Source organism: Zalophus californianus, chromosome 5 (assembly GCF_009762305.2).
Source record: "Zalophus californianus isolate mZalCal1 chromosome 5, mZalCal1.pri.v2, whole genome shotgun sequence".
Classification (NCBI taxonomy): domain Eukaryota; kingdom Metazoa; phylum Chordata; class Mammalia; order Carnivora; family Otariidae; genus Zalophus; species Zalophus californianus.
The window spans coordinates 151,760,704-151,774,288 of record NC_045599.1 but is presented as its reverse complement, the minus strand read 5'-3'; the positions used below and the strand labels follow the sequence as shown (position 1 = coordinate 151,774,288).

The following is a 13,585-nucleotide window of genomic DNA, read 5'->3' as shown; positions in this document are numbered from 1 at the left end:
CTCTGGTTGTTACTATCAGTTGTTATTTGGAAGAATGTGTGAAGTAAATTCATAAATAGTTTAAAGCATGTATTCATGTAGATCTGGTTCTTTGGAAGAAAGGTGCTCCTGTAGCCATAATTGAATGTGATTAAGTTTACGTGATAACCACTGTTGGTTGTAAGAACACCACCTGCAAAATGTACAACTGTGATCAACATCAGGGATTCTGAAAAGAAACAAAAAGCTAATCATTCTTATCAAAGCGTTGTACTTTTCTTAGAAGCTCATTCCTACTTTGTTGGACAGTATACTAATAATATTTAATATTTAGGTGACCATAGTGCTCAAACCTGCAATTAAAGTAACTTATTTGATTAATGAAATATTAATGAAAATGGCAGTGGAATTCAATCCAGTGGATTTAAGGTGTTCCTACTTCCTATTTTCTCTCCACTGAGAGGGTGAAACGCTTCCTGCCACCTTCTTCACCCAGTATATGCATTTCTCTGCTGAAATTTCATCATGCCAGAATAGAGGACTCTGTCCATCATGCAGGTTAGAGGAGGAAAAGAAACAGCCTGCTTCTGCAGCAACCTAACCACAGAAAACACAGAAATCCTGTCAGACTTTCAGCAGGTCACCCTCCTCCTGTGGCTGTGGTTGTGAGCCTGGCCTTAGCTGTGCCAGTGGTGAGCATCACCCAGAGACAAGTCAACTTCAGAGCCTCCCAGAAAGGATGGCATGGCTTGGAATCATTTGCTCTTGCTTTTGGAAAACAAGAGGAAATGGAATTCTTCCACAGTTTAGGAATGAAGGGTTAAGGTCAAAGAATGGGTCTTGGTAGCTTCCAATCCCATGAAGATCAATAAACCCAGAAAGTCTTCCTGCTGCTAGGGTGGATGCCTCAGGGACCCAGAGGAGCAAGGCAGGAGTTTTCCTGAAAGATGTGCCACTTCATTGCAAATACTAATGAAATGAGTCCTCGAATAGACAGCCATCATCTTGCAGTAAAAAAAAAAAAAAAAAGGAAACTGCCTACCAAAAGTGAAATGCGGTAAGTTTAAAAATAGATTAAATGACAAAAGTTAGAGGATGCTAATTTCCAAAGGGACATGCACACAGAATAGAATGGAACTTCTGTGCACCCTCTCTGCACCCATAAATATCAGAGATTTTGTCTGAGTAGTACATTAACAGTTAACAGTTACATACTCAAGGAGTTAAAATATAAACCTTAACACATGACTGCTTTTAAGCTGTAACGTCCTTATAACAGAAGTTCTTATCAGAGGTCTGCACTGTACTTGGCAAACAAGACGTTCTACCTTTTAAACAAATAATTCATTAAGTAATTAAATTCAAGTGAGATTACTCTAATTAAATACACACTGCTGTTGAATCATAATTTCTATGTGGTCTAGTTAAAGATGAACAATCTCTTATTCCTGACAAAAAAGAAAGCTTTAAACGAATTCCCCCGTGGCTGTAGGGATAGATTTACAGGCACTCCACAGAGGTCATTTCAAGAAGGAAGAGACAGCCAACACAGCGGGGCGGGGGGGTTGGGGGGGGCAGGGGCGGTTCTCATGCGCTGAGATGCCAGAAATTTGGGCTGTGAGCTCTGGGTTGGGTTCCGGGACTCCTCGGAACCCGGCAGGAAGTCCCAGCGGTCTTCTCCGGAGCTCGGTTTCCTGAGCGCGCTCACCCCGGCGCCCGGCGCGCCCACCAGGCCCGGAGCAGGACGCGCGCCAGAGGCCAGCGGCGCAGCCAGGACCACAGGACTCGGGCACAATGAAAAGTCACTTTGTGCCCCAGGCCATGGGTGGCCCAGCTCCCGCTAAGGGCATTAGGATCTGCAGCCAGGACGGCGCTCACAGGGGCGCAGAAGTGCCCATTGGCTTCGATCTGCGCGTCTTGGCTGCGGAGAGCTGACGGTGGGCTGCGTGGCGGCCCCGCGTTCCTGTGTCAGACACGCGTTTCCTAGTGCTCCGGAGCAGGCAGCTACACCTGTACTGTGAGAATTTACATCGCCTCGCTCCGGGATGGCATTGATTTGGGATGGGTGAAATACAAACACAAACTAATTAAAGCCTGCATAATGGAGCCCTACAGGAACTCGGTAGAAAAACAAATAAATAGGAGCGCAGCTGGCGCGGCGACGGTACCTCTGCCCCCGAGCAACCGTCTGGTGACATCAAATTATAAACCCTGAAAACCCTCACACCGTTGCTGTTGATCACATTGGAGGCATAATGGAAATGATTTGGTTAATTAAGGGGAGGTTTATAAAATATTTACGTGTGTGCACACGCATGTAATTCACTTCCTCCTACACTCGGGGACGGCGACATCGCGGCACTCCAGGACGGGTGATGGCGGTCCATTTTTCTACCCTGCCATGGTGGGAAAATCCTGCAGGTTCCGGAGCCTCGGCGCGGCTCCCCAGGGCCGCTCTTCTCCTTCCAGCCACAGTCCAGGAACCAAGCAAGCTCCCCCTCCACCCTGGCACCTGCTCAGCTTTGCCAGCTGGCGGGCACTGCCCGAGCTTCTGACCATCCCGAGGCCCTGGTCCTTCGCTTCTGGGCGTTTTCCTCCAGGGATTTTCTTGGGGTCTCTTGGCATCGCCTCTCTCTGGCCCCACTCTGGTCCCTCCGCGGTCCCTCCGCTGCCCCTCCGCGGCACGCCCATCTTGCCCCGGTGTCCGAAGGCCCGCGTTTTCAGGGCGCTCACTGGGTGCTGCTCTGGGTCCCCCCGCGCGGGCCCCGGCTTCGCGCAGGAGGGCGCAGGCCCGGCACCCAGAGGTGGGGGAATCACCGCGGCGAGCCAGGCTCCCTTCTTGGTCTGGCGCCCAAGGGCACCCAGTTACCGCCCCGCGCTCCTGCGCGCTTCTCAGCCACCCTCCTGGGGACTCTTTGGCACTAGCCTCACTGTCTCCTAGAAGGATGGCTTCCTGGGTCCTGCTGGAGAAAGGTGCAAAGTCTAATGGGTATTTAACAAGACTCATAAATCAGGAGGCGTGCATCTGGGCGGAGAAAAGGGCCGGGGTCAGGGGCGCAGGCCAGATCAGGCCACCAAGCCCTGCCACTGAGCTGCTGAGCTGCGTGGCTGCCCCGCCATCTGCAGAGGAAGGAATGGCCATCTTGGAAAGGCTGCGGAAGAGGCCCTGGCGCCGCCCGCTGCATCCCTGACACCGGTCTCTGCTGTCCTGTGCTCGGCGCCAAAACCACATCCCCAGGATGGCTCTTGGGAGTGGGGTGTTTCCAATGAGCCTCCTCCTCTTCTTCAGGGACCCAGGTGAGTGGAGCCTCAAAATCAGTGGAGAATTCTTTCAGAAGAAATAAAATTGTAAATGGGCATGCTTTTTGGTGTGTTTAATCTTATTCTTAAGTAAATATAAAGGGGGTGGGTAGGGAGCCTGGTGGAGACTAACCGTTACTGAGGGCTGGGGAGAAAAGGAGGCACGGGATCTTTTTCAGAGCTGGGGTAACACTTCCCCCCAATTCAGAAAACTACCCCCCACCTAATGACAACCAGCAAGTAAACTTTCCATCAGGCCTTGAAACCCGCTTAAAAGTCAAGTTGGTCCAAAATCATATTTTCACCAACTCTCTGCCCTCCCTCTGCCAATACACACCCAGGGTCTCGGGACCTTCCTCCGCAACCGCTCCTGCACTGCACTCAGGTGCCCTGCCCAACCACCGGGGCACCAGGAGGCCCAGGTCCCAGCCGGGGATGCTGCAGGTCCAGGCTTTCCAGGCACAAGGCCCAGGCCAACCGCCACTGCCCAGCCCCGCCTGGTTGCTCCCATGACCTGGTCCAACTGCGTCAGGTCCGAGTGGGCATCCTTGCTCTCCCTCCCCAGCTTGAGCCAGAACACAGACCACTTGGAGCTCTGATTCAACCATGCAGAGACCCCTAGGGCTGGCTTTGTATGGCTGGTCCACAGTCCTGTCCCTGTCTCAGGGACCTTGGTTGGCCCACCCTATGGAAGGGGGAGGGGCTCCCCCAACCACCTGCCCCCTCCCCCCCCACTCCTGAGGCCTCCAGACTAGTGATGGGGCCTTCCTGAACCACCTCTTGCCAGGTGGGGACAGTGGCTGAGGGTCTGTGAAGGTGGTTTCTCCTGGCTTGCAGATCCAGAGCAGCATGGCTGTGGGCGGGTAGAACCCCGCAGCCTGTCCCCAGCCAGTGCCACTGAGCCCAAAAAGGACCCTGCTTCTCTGCCATCAGAGGTATGACCACGACCCCAGAATGGCTGAGCAAGTGGGCTGGGCCATCTTCTTTGGGGAAAGTTCTGGATTCCCCTTAAGCAAATGTTCAAGTGAGGCCCAAGGTCCAGGCTCAGGCACACTGGGTTTTCCTTCCTCAGCCCCATTAACAATTTGATGCTAACAAGATTAGAGGGATGGTGGGATGATACTCCCCACCCACGGGGACACTGAGCCAGGAAGTTCTGGATCCTTCGCTCTTCCTCCTCCTCTCCAGGGCAATGGTTTGGAGGCAGTTTCCTTCCCCTCCCCCCCCTTTTTTTGGCAGGTTGCTTCCAAGTTTTCTTCATGCAAATTTTTGGGTAAAGCTCAAGGAGAATTAAGGGAGGAGGTAAGCCAGGGGTACACCCAGTCTCTGCTGGGATCCAGCCCTGGCCTTGGGCAGAGTGGTCACAGTCAGAACTAAGGCACCTTTCCAGGGCTTCCTGGCAGAAGTCCACAGGCTTTTCTACAGCCAATTTTCCCACTACAGTGGAATCCTCAGACACGGTTTTCAGGAGGGCTCTTCCCACTCACCTCCCTGATGTCTTCTAGAACCTTCTATCTTTTCATAACCCAAATGCAGGTGATATAGGCAGGGCACAGCAGGTGACTGTGGGGGGAGGTAAGGACAAAATCTGCTGCCCACAGCCACCACTCCCAGGTTCTGATACCTACAGTACCACTGAAATGGGCTGTTGCAGGCTGCAGGTGGAGAGTGGGAAGGAGAATCAATCCATGTGGCTGAATCCTGACACTGACAAGTTTCTCTGGGCTCACATTCCACCTGCTCTCCAGGTCACCGAAGAGGGCTTATCTCTCCTGTCTTTACCTGTCACCCTGAAATGTGACACTGTAGTTTGCTAAACTGGACAGTGGTGGGACTGGCCCACTGGTTTGTTTGGGAGGTAGGAGAGAGGGGTTTGGCAGCCAGGGAGATGGGGGGCTGGGGGGCAGGAGGAAGCTTCCCTTTAATGACTTCCAGGGTTGGGAGTGGTTAGTGCTCACTTCCAGCACCCCAGAATCTGTGCCAAAGCAGGAAAGGTGTCCAGATAGTTTCGGGAGGTTTCTAGAGTGAGCAAGGGCTAGTAAGTGGAGGTGGGGCGGGGGTAGGGGAAGGAGTGAAGGGGCAGCATGAACAGGAAGAAAACCTGACTGAGCAGAGAAATAAAAGCCTGATCATGGCGCTGGTAATTAGTAATTACTATTATGGGCGTTATTGTTGCTAATTATAGGCAGTGGCTCCCTGTCTGTCCTCAGGCCCCAAAAATGGGAAATGAGAGCCTTCCTGATGGTTCAAGAGTCACTGGGCCTCCATGATCCAGGCGATCGGAGGGGAACTAGGGGTTGTGGGTCAGGTCAGGGTCCAGGGGGCAGGTGGCCCAGTTCACCAGCAGCACAGCATGCTGAGGACTGGGCCCAGAGGCCAGCCTCAACTCCGCGGACCTAACTGGCCAATACAGGGCTGAACAGCTGAGTGCGTGGGTGAAATTCCTGCAGGGTCCAGTGTGCCAGCCTGCCACAGCAGGGAGTGCAAGCCAGGCACTGGCTGCTTAGTAGGAGATAGGAGGAAAAGTGGCCCCAGGAACCCGGGCCCACTCCCTCCCCCTCCACCAGGAACAAGCCAGGGAGTGTATGGCAGAAGTGGCCTGCCCTAGAGATGTCCTGTGCACAGGGAGGCCAGGACGGACCTGGACCTCCCCACCAGAGCGTGGGGTCATGGCAGCATCCGCTTGCTCTTCCGGACAGCTGAGGATGGAGAAGAGAGAGGGAAGGAGAAGAGGGACGCCCTGTTCCCAGGCTGCTCGCGGCGTCGCGTCGGGCGGGCGCTCTCCATGCAAGTTTAAGTCCTGAGTGTGCACACCTAGCAGACAGAGGAGGGGATCCCCAAGCCACACTTAGCTTCTCCCATAACCGCGGTGGGGGCTGAACGTTTCCCTTGCGCTGCAGTGGTGATTTTCCAGCAAAGAAAAGGTCCCACCCCCCCCCCTCCAGGAACCTGTCACCGTGGACTGCATCCGCTTTCCCCTTGAAGTGGATTCTCAGCTGCCCCTTCTCAAAGTTTTCACGATAGGAAAAGCCCGCAGAGCTCTGCGGCTTCCCGCTTATCCACGTGGAGAGAGGCCAGTCACTGCCAGGTGACCAGTTACTGCCCAGCTGGGGCCCCGCGGACGGCACGCCCGCGTCAGGGTGTCACGCCACGCCAGGTTCCGCGCCGCACCGAGGGCGCCGGGGTGCGCTTCTGCCAAAGACGTCTGGGGGAGGCCAAGGCAGCGCCAACCTCGGAGGAGAGGCCATTCCCGTCGGCTGTCTGTCACCGCCCCAGCGCCAGCACCGCTGCCCGAACGGCAGAAAAACAGGCGCCGAGATGTTTTCCTGAAGGAGCAGACACACCTCGGCTTGGAAACAGCAAACCCCAGGGTCCGACAGCTGTAAACCGGTGTCGACAGGTTGTCAGACAGCCGCGGGAGCCGGTGGGGAAGAAGCCCGCAGCCGCCAGGCCGCACCCGCCGCCGGGCCGCTTGCGCGCCCACAGCGGGCGGAGGTGGCCCGGCCGGCGCGGAGCACCACGTGCTCGCCGGGAGGGGCGGGAGCGGCCGGGCTAGGGCGGGCGGGAGGCAGGGAGGGGGGGCGGGAGGGGAGCCGGGGGCGGGGCCAGCGCTCAAGGGGATGCCAATCAAAGCATCAACTTCAAATTGTGTCTGAAAGCCCCGCCGCCCGAGCGGAGGGCGGCCGCCGCAGTCGGCGCGGGATCGCGGAGCCGGGCGCAGCCGGGAGCCGGTCGCCAGCGAGCACCGGGGCCGAGCAGCAGCCACCGGCCCCCGCCTCCGGGCCGGCCCGAGCGCGCCCGGTCTGCCGCCCGTTTCTCCCCCCCCGAACCCTCCCGCCGCGCCGCCCCGACCCCCCGCCCCCGCCCCTTTAATACTCGCCCGCCGCCGCCGCCGCGGATCCGCGGACATGTCCTTCCCGCAGCTGGGCTACCCGCAGTACCTGAGCGCCGCGGGGCCCGGCGCCTACGGCGGCGAGCGCCCGGGGGTGCTGGCCGCGGCTGCGGCGGCCGCCGCCGCCGCCTCGTCGGGCCGGCCGGGGGCGGCGGAGCTGGGTGCGGGAGCGGGTGCGGCCGCCGTCACCTCGGTGCTGGGCATGTACGCGGCGGCCGGCCCGTACGCGGGCGCGCCCAACTACAGCGCCTTCCTGCCCTACGCCGCCGACCTCAGCCTCTTCTCGCAGATGGTGAGTGCGCCGGGCCTGCCCGCGTCCCTCGCCTCGGCCGCCTCCCCCACCGGCCCAGGCGCCCCGGGCGCGGGTGGCCTGGCGGCGCGGCGCGCGGGAGGCAGAGCGGGCGGGCGGGCGGAGCCGGCCCGGCGGGGAGCGGGGGAGGCCTGGCCCGCGGGTCCGAGGCGGCGGGGGTGGCGGGAGAGCCGGAAGGCCGGCCGCTAACGGCCCGTGCAGCTCGGCCGGGGGGAGGCGGGAGGCCTGGGCCGCGAACGGGGGGTCTCGGCGGGAGTCGGGAGGCCATAGGAGCAGGCCGGGGCGCGCGGCTCGAGCTGGAGGTTGGGGCCAAAGTCGCTCGCGCCCCCGGCTCGGCGGAGGCGGCGGGGCAGGGCGGGCGGCGTTCCGGCAGCTCGGCTAGGTTCCGCAGGACGCCCCCGACTCGCCGGCACACCCGGCTCGCGCGACCTCTCTGGCTTTGGGCCCGTGCCGGGGAGACTCCGTTTTCTCCCGTTTTGGTGGACCTCCTCTAGTTGTGTCCGACTTTGCCAGAGAGAACCCTGGAAAGCCTTGTAGAGGTGATCAAAATAAACCTAACAATGGGGAGATCAGACGGGCCGGATGGGGACTCTTAATGGAGTGTGTGCAAAATTGAGATTTAGGGGGAAAAAAAAGTGGAAATAATTTTGGCGTCCGAAACGGTGTTTGCTTTGACTTTCGTAAGTTGCCAAAGTTTTCATTTCTTTTGCACCGAATGAAAAGCACTTTTCTTTCCGTGTTACATAATGGAGGATTAAAGAAAGCAGAGTCCCTGGGCTTAAAATAAATGCTGCCCTCTTAGTCTCCTGTCCCAGTGGGTGTCAGATGGGGGAGGGAGCTGCAAATTTAATTCTCCGCGGGGCATTCGCCATTCTGTGGGTCCAAAGGATCCATTTTCCTTGGTCTGACTGCAAGGTCGCGCTTAAACTTCGGGATACTGCTGAATTGCGCGCGGGGCGCTGGGGGCCAGGGAGGCAGCCCCCTCTCGCGCTGCTGCGAGCGGGATAACGCAATTTGCAGGCACCCCCCACGTCTTCCACACCCCGAAGAAGAGTCAGGAAAGAAATACCGGCAACTGTACGAGAGAAAAGCGGCTGGTGTGTTTTTTCTGTAACTTTTTCTTGTAGTTTTGAAAAGGAAGACTATTTCTCTGAAAGCAGCCCCGGTTGCTTTTGAGATCGCTGGCTATCGAAAAAGATCAGCTCCCATTTTGTTCTGGCGGCTGGGGATGCCAGGGAAGCGATGAGAGATTTACAAGGTATCCTTTCAAAAAGAATTCTGGCAGAGAAGAGGCCGAAATGTCGTCCTTACAGTTAGAACCAAAATAATTAGAGAAGTGCAAGGTACGTTTTGCAAAGATTGGGGAAAAACGAAATCTGGCCAGGGCAGCCTTTCCTCTGCGGCATCCACCACTAAACTAACTAGTCAAAGAAATATTCTGCTCTTTACAACTTTCTCAGTCTGGAAACGCCCTCTGCTAACATAGCAATTGGACCATATTTATTTGGAGAATTATAATTTTTTAACAGAAATTTTGAATACAGATATGTGCCATTTGGGACCCTCCCCCCCCTCCCCCGCGTTTGTAGGAGAGAAAGGGAGCTGTGTGTTGGGAATCTGCTCCCATTGTAGTGTGGTGGGGAAGGGAGATAACTTGATTTTTTTTTTTTTTTAACTAAGGGGAAACCATATAGAAATCTCCCTCAAAAAGGTGGGTGTATCTGCCAGTGATCACCCTCTGGTTCTCAGAAAGTAAGCCTAAATCCAAACTCTTAAGTCTAGGCCTAGGTTTCCAAGCCCTTACGACTGGGGATTTGGAAGTCAAAAGATAAAATTGTGAATGAATGTCTGTCTGGGCAATTTATGGTAATAATGAGGCCTAATGAGGTTGTTAGAAAGATAAAATGTTATTTACCAAAAAACCTGATGGGAAATTTGACTTGCTGTGTTTTACTACGGATGATAAAAAGAATATTGATCGCAAATAAATCACGGCCTCTAAACGCTTGCAAACAGTTTGAGCTTCCTCTTGCCACATCACAGTCAAACTTAAGAGATAAACTAAGTGAGAACAGGCCTAGGAGAGCAGTACCCCTTCACACAGCTGGGACTCCCGAGCCCTCGCGTTAATATTTTACGGGTTAAGCCCTCCTTTTGTATTTTAAAAAAACAAATGGTGTTTTTGTTATTGTTGATGATGGCCAGGATTAAAATTTTAAATTACCTGTCACCGCTGTCGACCTTTAAGTGTGGGGGAACCATTATATGCAGATTAATTTGGGAGCTAAAAGGAGTGTGCTTTCATTTTAAAATGCTGGTGGATTTGGACCCAAAGAAAACCCGAGATGGTTTATTTTGCTTGACCCCCTCAGGGTCGGAGGGGGCTTAGGCTTTAGGTTCTTTACATTTGGAGAAACTGTTTTATCAGCGCAGTTAAAAGGTTTTCCCTTCTAGTTTAGTGTGAGATAAACTTGGAAATTAAGGCTGTTGAAGTTGTTGTGGGTGGTGGGGGGTGGGGGGGGACTGAGGGATGCCTAGGGAGATTCTATGGGGCCATGGCTCCTGCTGTGATGTACTGGAAATGCACGGATTCTGGAACTTCTCTTGAGTGACAAAAAAATAATAAAAATAAAAACAACAAAAACAAAACAAAAACAACCTCTTCGTGAAGGTTGGAAGCTCAGTTTTTTGAGGAGGCTGAAGATTCTGACCAGTCACTTCCTCCCCGGGTGGTGCACTGGGGGCCTTCGTGTTCTTGAGCTGACAGGAGCAGCTGCCCCTGACTTTCCTAGTTTTTGGGGACTCATCGCGCTTTCTCTCTTTCTCCACCCCCACACCCCTACTCTCTCTCTCTCTCTCCTCCCTCGGTGGGCCTTTGTGGTTGCAGGGCTCACAATATGAACTCAAAGACAACCCCGGGGTGCACCCTGCCACCTTCGCAGCCCACACGGCGCCAGCCTACTACCCCTATGGCCAGTTCCAGTACGGGGACCCCGGGCGGCCCAAGAACGCCACGCGCGAGAGCACCAGCACGCTCAAGGCCTGGCTCAACGAGCACCGCAAGAACCCCTACCCCACCAAGGGCGAGAAGATCATGCTGGCCATCATCACCAAGAGACCCTCACGCAGGTCTCCACCTGGTTCGCCAACGCGCGCCGGCGCCTCAAGAAGGAGAACAAGGTGACGTGGGGCGCGCGCAGCAAGGACCAGGAGGACGGAGCCCTCTTCGGAAGCGATACGGAGGGCGACCCGGAGAAGGCTGAGGACGATGAGGAGATCGACCTGGAGAGCATTGACATCGACAAAATCGACGAGCATGACGGCGACCAGAGCAATGAGGACGAGGAAGACAAGGCCGAGGCGCCGCGAGCGCTGGCGGCACCTACAGCCCTGGCTCTGGACCAGGGCTCACCGCTAGCAGCCGCCGACGCGCTCAAGTCCCAGGACTCGCCCCTGGCCTGGTCAAGGAGGTCCCGGAGCCTGGCAGCACGCGCCTGCTGAGTCCGGGCGCCGCGTCGGGCGGCCTGCAGGGTGTGCCGCACAGCAAGCCCAAGATCTGGTCCTTGGCCGAAACGGCCACGAGTCCCGACGGCGCGCCCAAGGCCCTCCCCGCCGCCTCCCGCCAGCCATCCCGGCGCGCATGGGCCCCCCGCGGGCACACCGCTGCAACACCCCGCCTTCCTGCCCAGCCACGGACTGTACACCTGCCACATCGGCAAGTTCTCCAACTGGACCAACGGCGCGTTCCTCGCGCAGGGCTCCCTGCTCAACATGCGCTCCTTCCTGGGTGTCGGCGCGCCCCACGCCGCGCCCCACGGCCCGCACCTGCCTGCGCCACCGCCGCCGCCGCAGCCGCCGGTCCACGTTGCTACAGGGATGCTCCATGGTGACAAGGCCTCTGCTCGCAGCAGCCCCGCGCTCCCAGGTATTGTGCCCAGGGGTGTTCCGCCCCGGGCCGGGCCGGGAATCCGGAACCCCGGCGTTGCCTGGAGGTGGGGGGAGCGCCGGCCCAGGGAGGGGAGAGGCGGTAGCAGCCAAACCCGGGGATGAGCGGTAATCTCTGCCTGGATTAGGGGACTGAGGCCAAGGCCTTAGGCTCCGTCAGGAGAGCTGAGTTCTACCTGCAGGCCTGCCTAGGGAAGGTGAAGGATTTTCTTGGAGACCCTATCCTTGTTGTGAGAGGGAGGGGGTGGGTGGGGGAAGAGGCTTGAGCACCTCCGCAGCAACGCGCCCCCGCCACACACCTGCCTCTTAACGCTCTGCTTCTCCCTCTCCCTCGCAGAGAGAGACCTCGTCCCCAGGCCGGACTCGCCGGCACAGCAGTTAAATCGCCCTTCCAGCCCGTGCGCGACAAGTGAGTGCTGTTTGCTCGTACTCTCCGTTGGCCTGGGCTGGAGCGGGGGTGGGGTGTGGGGGAGGAGGGTACGGGGCTGGAGAGCTGCGCGGGGCGGCCGGTAGGGTCTGGCAGTCATTGTGGAAGGGGTGCTGTCCACCAGCCTTGCGTGCGGGGCCCTCTGGCTCCACCGGGTTTCTCTCGACCCGGGAGCCGCGCGGGCCAGGCGACCACGCCCCCAGGAGCTTGGCTGGCAGAACCGGCGACGCCGGGTCAAGTGTCCATCCACTGACCCTTCTTGTTCTTGTCTTGCTGTGTTTCTTCTGCAGCTCGCTGGCCCCGCAGGAGGGAACGCCCCGGATCCTAGCAGCCCTCCCGTCCGCCTGATTCAGGGTCTTCTTTTACTTTTGCGAGGGGGAGGGGGGAGGAGTTTGGGAGGAGGGGATGAGGGAGGAATTAGGACAAATATTTCAGACTGGTGTAACGGACACATATGGCCACGACATCAAGGACTCCCATCCCATCGCTTTCTGCAGAAAGGGGCTCGTACCGCCCGAGCTCCAGGTGCAGGCAGCCTGGCCTCTGCCCAAGGCTCTGGTGGCTGGCACCATGCTCTGGTTCACTATCGGCTCGGTAAATGCCCCACGTGCTTGTGTCTTTTTTTTTCTTCTTCTTCTTTCCTTTCTGTATATAGAGTGATTTCAGATTGTAAATAGCGCGTCAGCGAACTTGTCTAAATCATATATTTTTGTCTAATAAACTAAATGAAATGATGCCCACTGTCCCCCCCCCCCCCCCACTGTGTGTGGCTGGGTGTCTACAGGAGTGTCCGGAATCCTGCAATGCTGGCAGGGCCAGATGCCCCTGGCTTTGGGAAGAGAGGCTCCTTGGGAGTTTCCACCAGCGGAGGCCAGTGTTTCTCACAGTCTTTTGGTGGTTGTTGAATTTGTTAATATCACCAGGGCAGTTTCTTTGTAGGCAGTTTAATTCTTTCCAACCCTTAGACATTTATCAAGGACACGCCTTTCTCAGGACATAAATGACTTCGATTTTCAGCAGTTTAAAAACGATTTCTTAAAGTGGGCAACAATGGGGGAAAAAATGAAAAGAATTTCCAATTATGTCCCCAAAGGAGAACTTCGGATTTGAAATCAGTTTATAACTAGTTGTCTCAAAAGTGCATCATGGCGTCGGTGCCTTTGGTGGGTAGAGTGAGGACAATGGAGTATGAAATTTTGGCTTTGAAGGTATTTTTTAGTTACTTGGTTAAATCAAACGTGGAGAGAGATTGGAAGGCTCTTTTAAAATGTCTTAATGGGCAGGCAGAGAGATGCAGCTTGGGAGTTCTCTGGGCTTGGGAGCCAGGGAGCTGAGGTAGCCTTTTGGGATAAGAAAGAGGGGTGGGTGCTTTGGTTTCTCAGGGACCCCCCCCCCCTTTAAACTCAAGAGCCTTGGATGGGCACACCGAGAGAGCAGAGGAAAAACAAACCTCGGATAGCAGGGTCTGGGAGGTGGCTGCGAGTGATGGTAGGACGATGCGGGACTGAGCTGGCCTCGGATGTGCAGGGTGGGAAATGGCCCAGGACCTTGGGGAATCACAGCGGTCAGGGTTTCCCCCCTCTGGGGGCGCTCAGAGCAAACTCGCCACCGCAGCTGCATTTCAAACAGGGCACAGATGACTTTATGCAGAATTCCTGAAAACTGAGAATACAAGCATTAACAAAATCTTCAGTGAGGCTGTGAGCTGCAGGGGAAACCTGCCCAGGGGGAA

The 13,585-nt window shown here is 56.5% G+C and overlaps 1 protein-coding gene across 1 annotated transcript; it reads left to right on the top strand.

The window, feature by feature from the left end:
- Positions 1 to 7,061: 7,061 nt before the first annotated feature.
- IRX1 (iroquois homeobox 1) lies at positions 7,062 to 12,584 on the top strand. The gene is given in 8 exon segments (XM_027606002.2): positions 7,062 to 7,463; positions 10,369 to 10,594; positions 10,597 to 10,932; positions 10,935 to 11,086; positions 11,088 to 11,406; positions 11,764 to 11,802; positions 11,805 to 11,835; positions 12,144 to 12,584. Coding segments are annotated over 8 exon segments (1,437 nt in total). The 5' UTR covers positions 7,062 to 7,187; the 3' UTR covers positions 12,202 to 12,584.
- The last annotated feature ends 1,001 nt before the right edge of the window (positions 12,585 to 13,585 follow it).